General features: G+C 40.2%; 1 protein-coding gene across 1 annotated transcript in view; it reads left to right on the top strand.

Moving 5' to 3' along the window:
• LOC116406860 (Fc receptor-like protein 3) overlaps positions 1 to 17,519 on the top strand; it is a 46,333-nt gene extending 28,814 nt beyond the window's left edge. The window contains exon 5 of the mRNA XM_031891840.1: positions 17,233 to 17,519. Within this exon, the coding sequence (XP_031747700.1) occupies positions 17,233 to 17,519 (287 nt within the window). The remainder of the gene's footprint in view (positions 1 to 17,232) is intronic.
• Positions 17,520 to 18,356: the final 837 nt, after the last annotated feature.

The raw sequence follows: 18,356 nt of genomic DNA, 5'->3' as shown, positions 1-18,356 counted from the left end.
GCCCCAATAAGGGGTAATTATATCTTAGTTGGGATCAAGTACAGGTACTGTTTTATTATTACAGAGAAAAGGGAATCATTTAACCATGAAATAAACCCAATAGGGCTGTTCTGCTCCCAATAAGGGGTAATTATATCTTAGTTGGGATCAAGTACAGGTACTGTTTTATTATTACAGAGAAAAGGGAATCATTTAACCATTAAATAAACCCAATAGGGCTGTTCTGCCCTCCAATAAGGGGTAATTATATCTTAGTTGGGATCAAGTACAGGTACTGTTTTATTATTACAGAGAAAAGGGAATCATTTAACCATTAAATAAACCCAATAGGGCTGTTCTGCCCCAATAAGGGGTAATTATATCTTAGTTGGGATCAAGTACAGGTACTGTTTTATTATTACAGAGAAAAGGGAATCATTTAACCATGAAATAAACCCAATAGGGCTGTTCTGCCCCCAATAAGGGGTAATTATATCTCAGTTGGGATCAAGCACAGGCACTGTTTTATTATTACAGAGAAAAGGGAATCATTTAACCATTAAATAAACCCAATAGGGCTGTTCTGCCCCAATAAGGGGTAATTATATCTTAGTTGGGATCAAGTACAGGTACTGTTTTATTATTACAGAGAAAAGGGAATCATTTAACCATTAAATAAACCCAATAGGGCTGTTCTGCCCCAATAAGGGGTAATTATATCTTAGTTGGGATCAATTACAAGGTACTGTTTTATTATTACAGAGAAAAGGGAATCATTTAACCATGAAATAAACCCAATAGGGCTGTTCTGCCCCCAATAAGGGGTAATTATATCTTAGTTGGGATCAAGTACAGGTACTGTTTTATTATTACAGAGAAAAGGAATCATTTAACCATTAAATAAACCCAATAGGGCTGTTCTGCCCCCAATAAGGGATAATTATATCTTAGTTGGGATCAAGTACAGGTACTGTTTTATTATTACAGAGAAAAGGGAATCATTTAACCATTAAATTAACCTAATAGGGCTGTTCTGCCCCCAATAAGGGGTAATTATATCTTAGTTGGGATCAAGTACAGGTACTGTTTTATTATTACAGAGAAAAGGGAATCATTTAACCATTAAATAAACCCAATAGGGCTGTTCTGCCCCCAATAAGGGATAATTATATCTTAGTTGGGATCAAGTACAGGTACTGTTTTATTATTACAGAGAAAAGGGAATCATTTAACCATTAAATTAACCTAATAGGGCTGTTCTGCCCCCAATAAGGGGTAATTATATCTTAGTTGGGATCAAGTACAGGTATTGTTTTATTATTACAGAGAAAAGGAATAATTTAACCATTAAATAAACCCAATAGGGCTGTTCTACCCCAATAAGGGGTAATTATATCTTAGTTGGGATCAAGTACAGGTACTGTTTTATTATTACAGAGAAAAGGGAATCATTTAACCATTAAATAAACCCAATAGGGCTGTTCTGCCCCCAATAAGAGGTAATTATATCTTAGTTGGGATCAAGTACAGGTACTGTTTTATTATTACAGAGAAAAGGGAATCATTTAACCATTAAATAAACCCAATAGGGCTGTTCTGCCCCAATAAGGGGTAATTATATCTTAGATGGGATCAAGTACAGGTATTGTTTTATTATTACAGAGAAAAGGGAATCATTTAACCATTAAATAAACCCAATAGGGCTGTTCTGCCCCCAATAAGGGGTAATTATATCTTAGTTGGGATCAAGTACAGGTACTGTTTTATTATTACAGAGAAAAGGGAATCATTTAACCATTAAATAAACCCAATAGGGCTGTTCTGCCCCCAATAAGGGGTAATTATATCTTAGTTGGGATCAAGTACAGGTACTGTTTTATTATTACAGAGAAAAGGGAATCATTTAACCATGAAATAAACCCAATAGGGCTGTTCTGCCCCCAATAAGGGGTAATTATATCTTAGTTGGGATCAAGTACAGGTACTGTTTTATTATTACAGAGAAAAGGAATAATTTAACCATTAAATAAACCCAATAGGGCTGTTCTACCCCAATAACGGGTAATTATATCTTAGTTGGGATCAAGTACAGGTACTGTTTTATTATTACAGAGAAAAGGGAATCATTTAACCATTAAATAAACCCAATAGGGCTGTTCTGCCCCCAATAAGGGGTAATTATATCTTAGTTGGGATCAAGTACAGATACTGTTTTATTATTACAGAGAAAAGGGAATCATTTAACCATGAAATAAACCCAATAGGGCTGTTCTGCCCCAATAAGGGGTAATTATATCTTAGTTGGGATCAAGTACAGGTACTGTTTTATTATTGCAGAGAAAAGGTAATCATTTAACCATTAAATTAACCTAATAGGGCTGTTCTGCCCCCAATAAGGGGTAATTATATCTTAGTTGGGATCAAGTACAGGTACTGTTTTATTATTACAGAGAAAAGGAATCATTTAACCATTAAATAAACCCAATAGGGCTGTTCTGCCCCCAATAAGGGATAATTATATCTTAGTTGGGATCAAGTACAGGTACTGTTTTATTATTACAGAGAAAAGGGAATCATTTAACCATTAAATTAACCTAATAGGGCTGTTCTGCCCCCAATAAGGGGTAATTATATCTTAGTTGGGATCAAGTACAGGTACTGTTTTATTATTACAGAGAAAAGGGAATCATTTAACCATTAAATAAACCCAATAGGGCTGTTCTGCCCCCAATAAGGGATAATTATATCTTAGTTGGGATCAAGTACAGGTACTGTTTTATTATTACAGAGAAAAGGGAATCATTTAACCATTAAATTAACCTAATAGGGCTGTTCTGCCCCCAATAAGGGGTAATTATATCTTAGTTGGGATCAAGTACAGGTATTGTTTTATTATTACAGAGAAAAGGAATAATTTAACCATTAAATAAACCCAATAGGGCTTTTCTACCCCAATAAGGGGTAATTATATCTTAGTTGGGATCAAGTACAGGTACTGTTTTATTATTACAGAGAAAAGGGAATCATTTAACCATTAAATTAACCTAATAGGGCTGTTCTGCCCCCAATAAGGGGTAATTATATCTTAGTTGGGATCAAGTACAGGTACTGTTTTATTATTAAATACACAAAAAGAGGTTGTGGGAGCACTCCAAGGCTAAATAAAGTATACAAATACAATGGAAGTGCAACTGATCTGGCCAAATTAACTACAAACATACAGAAAGACAAAAGGGATTGATCAATGCACATTCCCTGGTCCCCTGTTTCATAAGTAAATTGTCTATTAGTTTCATGCTAGTGCATACAGTATATTGACAAGAAACAGGGGTTTTTAGTTACAAAATTATGATCATAAGATTGGTAAGCCACCATACCACGTCAAGGTAAACCCCGTATGGTGGTCCTATCTATTTACCTCTGGTCATATTTTTCAAAGGCTGGCACTCCCGTGCACTATTGCCATTCTTGACCTGGGTGCTGGTTAGAATCAGAGGGCTTAGTCACTCCCATGCCTTTTGCTTATATAGAGAGAGATTGCCTGGTTCCCCAGACCAAATCCTCCCCCGCTTGCGGCTGTTTTATTATTACAGAGAAAAGGGAATCATTTAACCATGAAATAAACCCAATAGGGCTGTTCTGCCCCAATAAGGGGTAATTATATCTTAGATGGGATCAAGTACAGGTACTGTTTTATTATTACAGAGAAAAGGGAATCATTTAACCATGAAATAAATCCAATAGGGCTGTTCTGCCCCCAATAAGGGGTAATTATATCTTAGTTGGGATCAAGTACAGGTACTGTTTTATTATTACAGAGAAAAGGGAATCATTTAACCATGAAATAAACCCAATAGGGCTGTTCTGCCCCCAATAAGGGGTAATTATATCTCAGTTGGGATCAAGCACAGGTACTGTTTTATTATTACAGAGAAAAGGGAATCATTTAACCATTAAATAAACCCAATAGGGCTGTTCTGCCCTCCAATAAGGGGTAATTATATCTTAGTTGGGATCAAGTACAGGTACTGTTTTATTATTACAGAGAAAAGGGAATCATTTAACCATTAAATAAACCCAATAGGGCTGTTCTGCCCCAATAAGGGGTAATTATATCTTAGTTGGGATCAAGTACAGGTACTGTTTTATTATTACAGAGAAAAGGGAATCATTTAACCATGAAATAAACCCAATAGGGCTGTTCTGCCCCCAATAAGGGGTAATTATATCTCAGTTGGGATCAAGCACAGGCACTGTTTTATTATTACAGAGAAAAGGGAATCATTTAACCATTAAATAAACCCAATAGGGCTGTTCTGCCCCAATAAGGGGTAATTATATCTTAGTTGGGATCAAGTACAGGTACTGTTTTATTATTACAGAGAAAAGGGAATCATTTAACCATTAAATAAACCCAATAGGGCTGTTCTGCCCCAATAAGGGGTAATTATATCTTAGTTGGGATCAATTACAAGGTACTGTTTTATTATTACAGAGAAAAGGGAATCATTTAACCATGAAATAAACCCAATAGGGCTGTTCTGCCCCCAATAAGGGGTAATTATATCTTAGTTGGGATCAAGTACAGGTACTGTTTTATTATTACAGAGAAAAGGGAATCATTTAACCATTAAATAAACCCAATAGGGCTGTTCTGCCCCAATAAGGGGTAATTATATCTTAGTTGGGATCAAGTACAGGTACTGTTTTATTATTACAGAGAAAAGGGAATCATTTAACCATGAAATAAACCCAATAGGGCTGTTCTGCTCCCAATAAGGGGTAATTATATCTTAGTTGGGATCAAGTACAGGTACTGTTTTATTATTACAGAGAAAAGGGAATCATTTAACCATTAAATAAACCCAATAGGGCTGTTCTGCCCTCCAATAAGGGGTAATTATATCTTAGTTGGGATCAAGTACAGGTACTGTTTTATTATTACAGAGAAAAGGGAATCATTTAACCATTAAATAAACCCAATAGGGCTGTTCTGCCCCAATAAGGGGTAATTATATCTTAGTTGGGATCAAGTACAGGTACTGTTTTATTATTACAGAGAAAAGGGAATCATTTAACCATGAAATAAACCCAATAGGGCTGTTCTGCCCCCAATAAGGGGTAATTATATCTCAGTTGGGATCAAGCACAGGCACTGTTTTATTATTACAGAGAAAAGGGAATCATTTAACCATTAAATAAACCCAATAGGGCTGTTCTGCCCCAATAAGGGGTAATTATATCTTAGTTGGGATCAAGTACAGGTACTGTTTTATTATTACAGAGAAAAGGGAATCATTTAACCATTAAATAAACCCAATAGGGCTGTTCTGCCCCAATAAGGGGTAATTATATCTTAGTTGGGATCAATTACAAGGTACTGTTTTATTATTACAGAGAAAAGGGAATCATTTAACCATGAAATAAACCCAATAGGGCTGTTCTGCCCCCAATAAGGGGTAATTATATCTTAGTTGGGATCAAGTACAGGTACTGTTTTATTATTACAGAGAAAAGGGAATCATTTAACCATGAAATAAACCCAATAGGACTGTTCTGCCCCCAATAAGGGGTAATTATATCTTAGTTGGGATCAAGTACAGGTACTGTTTTATTATTACAGAGAAAAGGGAATCATTTAACCATTAAATAAACCCAATAGGGCTGTTCTGCCCCAATAAGGGGTAATTATATCTTAGTTGGGATCAAGTACAGGTACTGTTTTATTATTACAGAGAAAAGGGAATCATTTAACCATGAAATAAACCCAATAGGGCTGTTCCGCTCCCAATAAGGGGTAATTATATCTTAGTTGGGATCAAGTACAGGTACTGTTTTATTATTACAGAGAAAAGGGAATCATTTAACCATTAAATAAACCCAATAGGGCTGTTCTGCCCCAATAAGGGGTAATTATATCTTAGTTGGGATCAAGTACAGGTACTGTTTTATTATTACAGAGAAAAGGAATCATTTAACCATTTAATGGGGGACTGGGTTTATTTCTGATAGCAGAGGCTGCAGCTGAGGACCCAGTATAAGGGGACACAAGTTTCCTGAAGGCGGCCTTGGGTGCCCAAATCTCGGGACATTGCCCCTGGTGTATTCTACCCCTTTTAGTGTCAATGTTTTTGGACCTCTGTTTCTGTTTTCTGTTTGTCTGTTGTATGTGTAGCCCACATTTTTGATCCCACAAATAGAACTTTTATATGTAGATGTAACATGAACATTCATGTTAATGAACATGTAACTCCAGCTTCAATTTCATGTGTTCAAGCAATGATTTACATGTATATATATATATATTATTTGTTACTATTCTTTCCCTTTTGTCTCACAGGAGGCACCATCAGACCAGTGGTTTCTCTCTGGCCAAACTGGGTCCCAGTCTACAATGGAGACTCTTTGACTCTGATCTGTAATGTGCCTCTATTGGCCGAGGGGAACCAGTGGTTTAGATGGTACCAGAACAATAATGAACTGGGGAATCTCAAGCAGAATCTCTCTATTCCATCCATGCATTGGAATGACCGTGGGAATTACCAGTGCCAGACAGATACCAGTGATAAAAGTGACGCCCTGAGACTGGACTTGAGTTATGGTGAGTTACCAGTTCAGCACAACAAAATAGATTTAGGGTCACAGATTTGCAGCTTAATTTGCTGCCATTAACATGCTGATTAAAAAAAATGGTGATGAAAATGAATCTTTAAATGCTGACATTTATTGGATAGAGAACTGGCTGAAGGATAGAGTACAAAGAGTGGGGTAAATGAAACATTTTCTAATTGGACCAGTGTGGTTAGTGGGTACCGCAGGGGTCAGTCCTTGGGCCTTTGCTTTTTAACTTGTTTATTAATGACCTGGAGGTGGGCATAGACAGTACTGTTTCTATTTTTGCTGATGACACTAAATTGTGCAAAACTATAAGTTCCATGCAGGATGTGCCGCTTTGCAGAGCGATTTGACAAAATTAGATAACTGGGCAGCAAACTGGAAAATGAGGTTCAATGTTGATAAGTGCAAAGTTGTGCACTTTGGTAGAAATAATATAAACGCAAACTATCTACTGAATGGTAGTGTGTTGGGGGTATCCTTAATGGAGAAGGATCTAGGGGGTTTTGTAGATAACAAATTGTCTAATTCCAGGCAGTGTCATTCTGTGGCTACTAAAGCAAATAAAGTGCTGTCTTGTATAAAAAAGGGCATTGACTCAGGGGATGAAACATAATTTTGCCTCTTTATAGGTCCCTGGTAAGGCCTCACCTTGAGTATGGGGGGCAGTCACAGTGAGTATGGGGGGCAGTCACAGTGAGTATGGGGGGCAGTTTTGGGCTCCAGTTCTAAAGAAGGATCCACTGTTCCATGTTTTTGCCATTTGTGGATAATGGCTCTCACTGTGGTTCGCTGGAGTCCCAAAGCTTTAGAAATGGCTTTATAACCTTTACCAGACTGATAGATCTCAATTACTTTTGTTCTCATTTGTTCCTAAATTTCTTTGGATCTTGGCATGATGTCTAGCTTTTGAGGTGCTTTTGGTCTACTTCTCTGTGTCAGGTAGCTCCTATTTAAGTGATTTCTTGATTGAAACAGGTGTGGCAGTAATCAGGCCTGGGGGTGACTACTGAAATTGATATTGAAATTGAAAATTGAAATTGATAAACCACAGTTAAGTTATTTTTTAACAAGGGGGCAATCACTTTTTCACACAGGGCCATGTAGATTTCTGTTTTTTTTTCTCCCTTAATAAAGTAAACCTTCATTTAAAAACTGCATTTTGTGTTCAATTATGTTATCTTTGACTAATAGTTAACGGTTTTTGATGAGCAGAAACATTTAAGTGTGACAAACATGCAAAAGAATAAGAAATCAGGAAGGGGGCAAATAGTTTTTCACACCACTGTATATATATATATATATATATATATTATTTAATTGTGGATAAAGCCCTCCTACATATATTAGAAAAAAGCTCACATCATTAAAGGGGAACTCGGGCTTCCGAATCAAAATTTGCCCCACACAACACAGAACCCCCTAATACTGTATACCTATAACTGTAATCTGTTCCTTTAAAAAGTATTAATAAATACCATTTTTATATGATGAAATCCAGCTGCAAACAGTTCTTCTCTTTCTGCATAATTTAAAATCTTTGAATGGGAGTAGGGACTAAAACATTGACGTTACAAATTGTAAAAGCTCTTCATTGCTTACAGACAACATGTGGGAACTACATTATCCACAATGCATTGCACTGCAATGTTCCTTTCCTTATTGACGTCACGTGTGCTGGGGATTGTGGGATTTGGAGGATGCAGGCTGAGGACAGTCGACTACTGTTACATTATTTTTGCAACTAAACTGGTAAAGGGGATGGAAGGGTTAAACTATGAGGTTAGACTTTCAGGGTTGGGGTTGTTTTCTCTTGAAAAGAGGCGCTTGCGAGGGGACATGATTACTCTGTACAAGTACATTAGAGGGGATTATAGGCAGATAAGGGCATTCTTTTTTCCCATAAAAATGATCAGCGCACCAGAGGCCCCCCCATTAGATTAGAGGAACGGAGCTTCCATTTGAAGCAGCGTAGGGGGTTCCTCATGGTGAGGGCAGTGAGGTTGGGGAATGCCCTGCCGGGGGATGTTGGGTAGGGGGTTCCTCACGGTGAGGGCGTTGGGGAATGCCCTGCCGGGGGATGTTGGGTAGGGGTTCCTCACAGTGAGGGCAGTGAGGTTGGGGAATGCCCTGCCGGGGGATGTTGGGTAGGGGGTTCCTCATGGTGAGGGCAGTGAGGTTGGGGAATGCCCTGCCGGGGGATGTTGGGTAGGGGGTTCCTCACGGTGAGGGCGTTGGGGAATGCCCTGCCGGGGGATGTTGGGTAGGGGTTCCTCACAGTGAGGGCAGTGAGGGGGTTGGGGAATGCCCTGCCGGGGGATGTTGGCTAGGGGGTTCCTCACGGTGAGGGCAGTAAGGGGGTTGGGGAATGCCCTGCCGGGGGATGTTGGGTAGGGGGTTCCTCATGGTGAGGGCAGTGAGGGGGTTGGGGAATGCCCTGCCGGGGGATGTTGGGTACGGGGTTCCTCACGGTGAGGGCAGTGGGGTTGGGGAATGCCCTGCCGGGGATGTTGGGTAGGGGGTTCCTCACGGTGAGGGCAGTGAGGGGGTTGGGGAATGCCCCACCGGGGGATGTTGGGTAGGGGGTTCCTCACGGTGAGGGAATTGAGGGAGTTGGGGAATGCCCTGCCAGGGGATGTTGGGTAGGGGGTTCCTCACGGTGAGGGCAGTGAGGGGGTTGGGGAATGCCCTGCCGGGGGATGTTGGGTAGGGGATTCCTCACAGTGAGGGCAGTGAGGGGGTTGGGGAATGCCCTGCCGGGGGATGTTGGGTAGGGGGTTCCTCACGGTGAGGGCAGTGGGGTTGGGGAATGCCCTGCCGGGGGATGTTGGGTAGGGGGTTCCTCACGGTGAGGGCAGTGAGGGGGTTGGGGAATGCCCTGCCGGGGGATGTTAGGTAGGGGGTTCCTCACGGTGAGGGCAGTGAGGGGGTTGGGGAATTGCCCTGCCGGGGGATGTTGGGTAGGGGGTTCCTCACGGTGAGGGCAGTGAGGGGGTTGGGGAATGCCCTGCCGGGGGATGTTTGGGTAGGAGGTTCCTCACGGTGAGGGCAGTGAGGTTGGGGAATGCCCTGCCGGGGGATGTTGGGTAGGGGGTTCCTCACAGTGAGGGCAGTGAGGTTGGGGAATGCCCTGCCGGGGGATGTTGGGTAGGGGGTTCCTCATGGTGAGGGCAGTGAGGGGGTTGGGGAATGCCCTGCCGGGGATGTTGGGTAGGGGGTTTCCTCACAGTGAGCGGCAGTGGGGTTGGGGAATGCCCTGCCGGGGGATGTTGGGTAGGGGGTTCCTCACAGTGAGGGCAGTGAGGGGTTCGGGAATGCCCTGCCGGGGGATGTTGGGTAGGGGGTTCCTCACGTTGAGGGCAGGGGTGGGAGCCTGCCAGGGTTGGGTAGGGGTCCTCGGGGGCAGGAGGGGTGGGAATCCCTGCCAGGAGATGTTGGGTAGGGGGTTCCTCACGGTGAGGGCAGTGAGGGGTGGGGATGCCCTGGGGGATTGGGTAGGGGTTCCTCAGGTGAGGGCAGTGAGGGGGTTGGGGAATGCCCTGCCGGGAGATGTTGGGTAGGGGGTTCCTCACGGTGAGGGCAGTGAGGGGGTTGGGGAATGCCCTGCCGGGGGATGTTGGGTAGGGGGTTCCTCACGGTGAGGGCAGTGAGGGGGTTGGGGAATGCCCCTAGTGATGGGGTAATGGCAGATTCTGTTAGTGCCTATAAGAGGGGCCTGGATGAGTTCTTGAACAAGCAGAATACCCAAGGTTATTGTGATACTAATATCTACAGTTAGTATTAGTGGTTGTATATATAGTTATGTAGGTGAGTGGATAGATGGGTAAGTATAGCATGTGGGTGCTGAGTTTACTTAGAAGGGTTGAACTTGATGGACTCTGGTCTTTTTTCAACCCTATGTAACTATGTAACTATGACAAAAACCTTGTGTGGGTAAAAAACGCCTATTGACTTCAATGTGTTCTGTTCGAAAATGACTACAGCATTTTATGCGCAAAAAAATGGTTTCATGAATTTTTCACCAAAGCAAAATGGGACAGATTCACTTATTACTAATAATAATTGTTTTTTATTTCAGACCAGATTGTGCTACAGGCTCCCCCTACTGTTCGGCAAGGGGACATGTTGTTCCTTAGATGCCGCGGTTGGAATGGTTATAAAGAGAAGAGTGCAGTGTTTTACAAAGATGGTGTTGTGATCGATTTACCAGCCAATAAATCAGTTTTAAATGCTGGAAAGGCAGATAGGAATACGGCTGGCAATTACAAATGTTCTAAAGTACCCGACTATTCATCTCCCAAATACAGTAAAGAAGAATTTATTTATATTGAAGGTAAATCATTATACTGAGTGCATTCTCTAAATATAAGGAGATTACAACTCAGTGAGACTTTGCAGCCACAGGTAGATGCCATGCAATGGGTTGGCGAGCCCTAATTGTACCCTGCTGTATAGTCTCGGGGGCAGCTATTCAAGCTGGAAAAAAAGCAGAAAAGGCACAGGTTACATAGTAGATAACAGATACATTGCATAGAATACCATTGTACTCTACTGAGCGTATCTGTTATCTGCTATGTAACCTGTGCCTTTTCTCCATTCTCTCAGCTTGAATGGCTGAGAGAAACCATAGTAGCAGGGCAACAGTACAGTATATTTAATTATTTTAATATACTTTCATTTTTTTGGTGTTACTGTCTCTTTAAAAAAGGGTCTGTCCTTTCTCTCGCAAATCAAACTTCTTAAAGGAAAAGTAACACTAAACATTTTTAAGTAAAAAAAAAATCTATTCTACCCTGCTCCAATAATTGCCCTATCCTGCCCACCATTTATTATTTTGAATGCTTTACTAGAAAATACCTGCTAAAACTTGGCTTCCTGTCATTTGAAATAAGAAGATACGGCGATGCAGGGAAAGCATCCACTATGCGATGATCGATTGATCAATCCTAGCCTGACTCCTACCTATACAAAAGGAGGGCTAGGATTGATCAATCGATCGTCGCATAGTGGATTCTGCCCTGCATCGCTGTATAGCACTATTTCAAATGACCGGAAGCCAAGTTTTAGCAGGTATTTTCTAATAAAGCATTCAAAATAATAAATGGGGCTATTATTGGGGATAGGGCTATTATTGGGGAGGGTAGAATAGATTTTTTACTTAAAAATTTTTAGTGTTACTTTTCCATAACATCACAGTGATGTCTCCCTATAGACTTGTAAGCACAACTACAAAACTATGTGTGTCTTTAATCTCATTGTTATACTGTATTGTGTTTCAAGTGTATGACCATCTGACATTGTGTTGTGTTGACAGAAGGCCCAGCCAGATCGGTGCTTTCCCTCTCTCCAGTCTGGAGCACAATTCTCACTGGTGACTCTGTGACTCTGACTTGTTCCTTGGCTCCGACTGTGTCAGAGAATGGGAGAATTGCCCAGAGGCGGAGGTATTCATGGTACAAGGATGGCAGTTGGATAGAGGGGGATCAGCAGAGCATTACTATTCATTCTGCCAAACTGAAAGAAAGTGGCAGTTACCAGTGCCAGGCCGGTGCCAGTGAGAGGAGTTACCCTGTTAGACTGGATGTGAGTTCTTGTGAGTAATTCAGTTTATCAATGGAAACATATTCATATTACCCATAGCACAATTCAGTGATAATGATTTCTCATATGTTATTAGCTAAAATAGACTTATTCTTCCAAGCTTTGCTTTTACACAGTAACATAGTAGGTGAGATTGGAAAAAACACACATCCATCACATACCTGTATTTTCAAATCGGTGCCCAACCTTACTAATGCATCTGTGGCTGATCAGAAGCAAATCCCACCAGCAATGTTCCAACATCAAGTGGGAACCTTCCTATATTTTCGCTTTTCCCGGCTGGTTTCCCTCCGGTGGAGTTGAGCCCAATGATAAAAAAAATTAAAGCCATTGTGCGAGTGGAGATGACATTAAATGTTAAAATACCATTTGCATGTAATTCTTTTGTTGCATCTCTGGTGCACCTTGTGATACAGCCTACCATGGTATTAACTGAATTATCACCACATCCAAGGCTGAGGTTGCTCTATGGCTCCCTAGCATCAGTGGGGCTCATTTATCAACACTGGGCAAATTTGCCAGTGGGCAGTAACCCATAGCAACCAATCAGTGATTGGCTTTTTTCAGCCAGCTGGAGGTAGAAAAATGAATGCAACATTTTCATTGGTTGCCATGGGTTACTGCCCATGGGCAAATTTGCCCAGTGTTGATTACCCCCAGTATGTGTTCTACAGCTCTAATCATCAGCAGCCAGGGCAGTACCAATACACACTTAGTGCGACCACATGGAGGTGCCAGGAATGTGTTTAAACAAGTAACCTTAATGAATACTATCAATGCCTGCAACATTTTAGCACAATCTCATTTCTGGTTGCATTTGTAAATAACCCTGTTATTCTACATAAACTTGGAATGAGATATCATAGGTCACTAATGTGAACCAACCGAAATCCCTTTATTCTATAGGCATAACACAAAATTAAAGTTGTCCATTCATGATTCAGTTCGCAAGTGTTCCTTTTATTGTGTCAACAAAGAACCATATCTACCTGATACATATGTTCCACAGATGGGCCAAATCACTTAAGGGGTCATTTATAAACATCCTGTAGACCAGTGATCCCCAACCAGTGGCTCAGGGGCAACATGTTGCTCCCCAACCCCTTGGATGTTGCTCTCAGTGCCCCCAAACCAGGGAGTTATTTTTGAATTCCTGACTTGGGGGCAAGTTTTGGTTGAATAAAAACAAGATTTCCTACCAAATAAAGCCCCTGTAAGCTGATAGGGTGCATAGAGGCCCCTAATAGCCAATCACAGCCTTTATTTGGCTCCTCCATGAACTTTTATGGTGCTTATGTTGCTCCCCAAGTCTTTTTATATTGTGGCTCACGAATAACACCTCCATGCATACCACTACATGCAAATCTCTGTTGAAGTTTCAAATCAAAATTTGAAATGGAAATTTTGGAAATTATGGAAATTAATTTTATTTTTATTTCAGCCAAACTCATCTTGCAGGGGCCCACTGAGATTTATGAAGGGGACTCTCTCACTCTCAGATGTCACAGTCGGTTTGGAGGTTCTAAAAAAGAGATAACACTTTACAAGGACAATAAGTTCCTTCTAACCTCATTCAAAGACGAGAGTATAGACCTAGGAAGGGTGGATATGAATGCATCAGGAATATACAGATGTGCTCAAGCAACAAACTCTGATGAAAGGTCCATCTCTGTCACAGGTAAAAGATCATTATGATCATCATGAAGCTTATTCAGTGCTCCACAGCGCACCATGTCACATGCTGAACCAAACATCACATGACCCAAATGTCTTCATTGTATTTGCTCCATCTAGGATAAACCCAAGTTTCCCAGAATCTAAGCTGCAATAACATATACAGGTATAGGACCCATTATCCAATGCTCAGGACAAAGGATCCATTCCGGATAAGGGGCCTTTCTGTACCTTAAGGATTATTTATATCTTAGTTGGGATCAAGTACAGGTACTGTTTTATTATTACAGAGAAAAGGGAATCATTTAACCATTAAATAAACCCAATAGGGCTGTTCTGCCCCCAATAAGGGGTAATTATATCTTAGTTGGGATCAAGTACAGGTACTGTTTTATTATTACAGAGAAAAGGGAATCATTTAACCATGAAATAAACCCAATAGGGCTGTTCTGCCCCAATAAGGGGTAATTATATCTTAGTTGGGATCAAGTACAGGTACTGTTTTATTATTACAGAGAAAAGGGAATCATTTAACCATGAAATAAACCCAATAGGGCTGTTTGCTCCAATAAGGGGTAATTATATCTTAGATGGGATCAAGTACAGGTACTGTTTTATTATTACAGAGAAAAGGGAATCATTTAACCATGAAATAAACCCAATAGGGCTGTTCTGCCCCCAATAAGGGGTAATTATATCTTAGTTGGGATCAAGCACAGGTACTGTTTTATTATTACAGAGAAAAGGGAATCACTTAACCATGAAATAAACCCAACAGGGCTGTTCTGCCCCAATAAGGGGTAATTATATCTTAGTTGGGATCAAGTACAGGTACTGTTTTATTATTACAGAGAAAAGGGAATCATTTAAACATGAAATAAACCCAATAGGGCTGTTCTGCCCCCAATAAGGGGTAATTATATCTTAGTTGGGATCAAGTACAGGTACTGTTTTATTATTACAGAGAAAAGGAAATCAGTGTTAGAATTCCTATTAAAATGAAGTCTATGGGAGACAGACTTTCTGTAATTCAGAGCTTTCTGGATAACAGGTTCCGGATAAGGGATCCCATACCTGTACTATGTCCTCCCTACTTCTCCCTACCAACCTTTCCATACTGGACATTTCTGCTAGAATTGTTTTCCTGTTTATTAAAGAACTTCAGAAAGATTTTTCCAGAAAGTTTCAACCGGATAAATACATTTTACATGTTTTTAAATTAGAGACATTACCAAAAACTTCTTAAAAGATAATTGCAATAAGTATATAAATAAAATGAAAACAAACTTGGAATATAGAGATTAACAAGAAAGAAAAAAAATATCTCAAAGATTCTGTCGAAAAAGTTTTTCCAATTTGACTCTTAGGTGCAGATTATCAGCATTTGAATTTAACTTTTTATCACAATTCAAGGGTTTTTTTTGCAGAAAAAAATTGTGAATTGGAGCTTCCAAAACTTGAATTTTTGATATTAAGTACAAAAGACTTGTGAACTCAAATATACAATTGTGCCATCTAAAAGCTGGCAATTTCATGCAGAGTTTCACTGAGTTTAAATTGTATATATACAATGTATACAGGTATAGGACCCATTATCCAGAATGCTCGGGACCAAGGGTATTCCGGGTATGGGGTCTTTCTGTAATTTGGATCTCCATACCTTAAGTCTACTAAAAAATCAATAAAACTTTAATTAAACCCAATAGGATTGTTTTGCATCCAATAAGGATTAATTATATCTTAGTTGGGATCAAGTACAGGTACTGTTTTATTATTACAGAGAAAAGAGAATCATTTAACCATGAAATAAACCCAATAGGGCTGTTCTGCCCCAATAAGGGGTAATTATATCTTAGTTGGGATCAAGTACAGGTACTGTTTTATTATTACAGAGAAAAGGGAATCATTTAACCATTAAATAAACCCAATAGGGCTGTTCTGCCCCAATAAGGGGTAATTATATCTTAGTTGGGATCAAGTACAGGTACTGTTTTATTATTACAGAGAAAAGGGAATCATTTAACCATGAAATAAACCCAATAGGGCTGTTCTGCCCCAATAAGGGGTAATTATATCTTAGTTGGGATCAAGTACAGGTACTGTTTTATTATTACAGAGAAAAGGGAATCATTTAAGCATTAAATAAACCCAATAGGGCTGTTCTGCCCCCAATAAGGGGTAATTATATCTTAGTTGGGATCAAGTACAGGTACTGTTTTATTATTACAGAGAAAAGGGAATCATTTAACCATGAAATAAACCCAATAGGGCTGTTCTGCCCCCAATAAGGGGTAATTATATCTTAGTTGGGATCAAGTACAGGTACTGTTTTATTATTACAGAGAAAAGGGAATCATTTAACCATTAAATAAACCCAATAGGGCTGTTCTGCCCCCAATAAGGGGTAATTATATCTTAGTTGGAATCAATTACAAGGTTCTGTTTTATTTCTACATAGAAAAAGGAAATCAGTTTTAAAATTCTGAATTATTTGATTAAAATGGAGTCTATGGGAGACGGGCATTCCGTAATTCGGAGCTTTCTGGATAATGGGTTTCCGGATAAGGGGTCCGATACCTGTATTAGATATAACAAATCTGCTAGAAGAGGGCTAGGTTATGTAGAAGTTGGGAGTTGTGTTTTCCAAAAAAAAGCTGTTTTAATATTTGAAATATGGCTCATTGGAAATAAATGGTAAAATGTGATTTTACTACATTCATGTGTTCTTTAAAAATCTTGATCTTGATGTCTGCTTCAGAATCAGCAGTGGGGAATAAAATAAATAGGGAAATCATTTGGGCTTGTTGCCATTCTAAAACCTGTTAAAATTGGTTTATTTATTGAGTATTTTACTTAATTAGATCATTACTGGATAGAAATTGTGCCTGACATTACTAGCCCCAAGCCTATTTTTTTGTTTCTTTTTATATAAGAGCTGTTCAGTCCCCCACAAATAAAAGTGAGGCCAGATGAGGTGACTAGAGGAGATCACATGACCATAACATGTGACACAGAGCTCCGCCCACACAGAGCGACTACAGAGCTGCAGTTTGCTTTCTACAGAATTGGGCACAATGTGCAGGGATTCAGTTTATCCAACCAATATGGAGTCCCCTCAGCTCAGCTGGAGGATTCTGGGAATTATACCTGTGAGGTACAGACTCCAACCAGCAGTGTGAGGAAGAGGAGCAGAGAGGCACATATCCACATACAGGGTGAATATAAAATAATTTTAAGAAAATAAACTAGTAATACAACTAAAAGTCATCTGTAAATTCAGCCACTATTACAGAGCATGTACTAAAAGAGTTTTCAATTTTAAATGCAAATATTGCATGTATAAAATGTTTTTTTCTTTTGTAGAGCTGTTCAGTCCCCCACAAATAAAAGTGAGCCCAGATCAGGTGACAGAAGGAGATCACATGACCATAACATGTGGCACAAAGCTCCGCCCACACAGAGAGACTACAGAGCTGCAGTTTGCTTTCTACAGAAATGGGCACAATGTGCAGGGATTCAGTTTATCCAACCAATATGGAGTCCCCTCAGCTCAGCTGGAGGATTCTGGGAATTATACCTGTGAGGTACAGACTCCAACCGGCAGTGTGAGCAAGAACAGCAGTGAGGTGAATGTGCAGATCCAAGGTTAGCTGTTATGTTTACGTAACTATCTCTACTCTTATTTAAATTATAGATCACTCGATGCCAGGTAATATTAGATCTTTGTGCTCTCTGTAAGGAGAGACTTATTAAATGTTGGTAATGTTATCCCTTTTTGACTGTAAAACAGATGAAGACCAGCTAGATAGGCTATAGAGCATGGGTACAGGATGGACCTTTGGTATGTGGAAGGATCAAGGGGGAGGTACTATTATAACTCACTTATGCTGCATGCAAAAATATAAGAAATAAAGGAGGCCAGAAGGTTCTTGCAGAAAACTCAAACAGAACTGAATGTATTTGTCCAAGACAAATAATTCACAAGGTTAACAATACTCACAATACTGAGGTAGAGTAAATGGAATGGCAGGTTCAATAGAATCAAAAGCAGAGCACTGGTGCACGACTGTGCAGAGCAGTTGGTGAGCAATTCTTTATCCTTAGGGTTACCACTTTAATGGCCTAAGTCCCCTACAGCAGACATGGATCAGGGAGAAGACTATACCTGATACCCCTGTCAGTACTGCGGCCCCTACACTAAGGCAGCAGAGCCTGTAAAGGAGAATATACTCCCAGCTTTCTCTCCTGGTTGGAGCCAAGAAATTGCTCTTGCTAAATAAAGCTGACTGTCTCACTTTCCTAGAAAGTACTAATAAACAAAATATCCTGCACTTTCTAATCCCTAGTTCAGGGGGTCCCTGCTTCCTGACATCTCCAGAGATAAAGATACCTTTGGGGTAAGATGGCATTACTGGGGCCCTGTTGATCCCAGGGTCAGTAGAACTTCCACCTGAGTCAACAGATGCAGCCAAAGAGGAAGCCCCACC

Source organism: Xenopus tropicalis, chromosome 8 (genome assembly GCF_000004195.4).
Source record: "Xenopus tropicalis strain Nigerian chromosome 8, UCB_Xtro_10.0, whole genome shotgun sequence".
In the NCBI taxonomy this organism is placed as follows: Eukaryota; Metazoa; Chordata; class Amphibia; order Anura; family Pipidae; genus Xenopus; species Xenopus tropicalis.
Note: the sequence above shows the minus strand (reverse complement) of the source record. Positions and strands in the feature narration are given on the sequence as shown.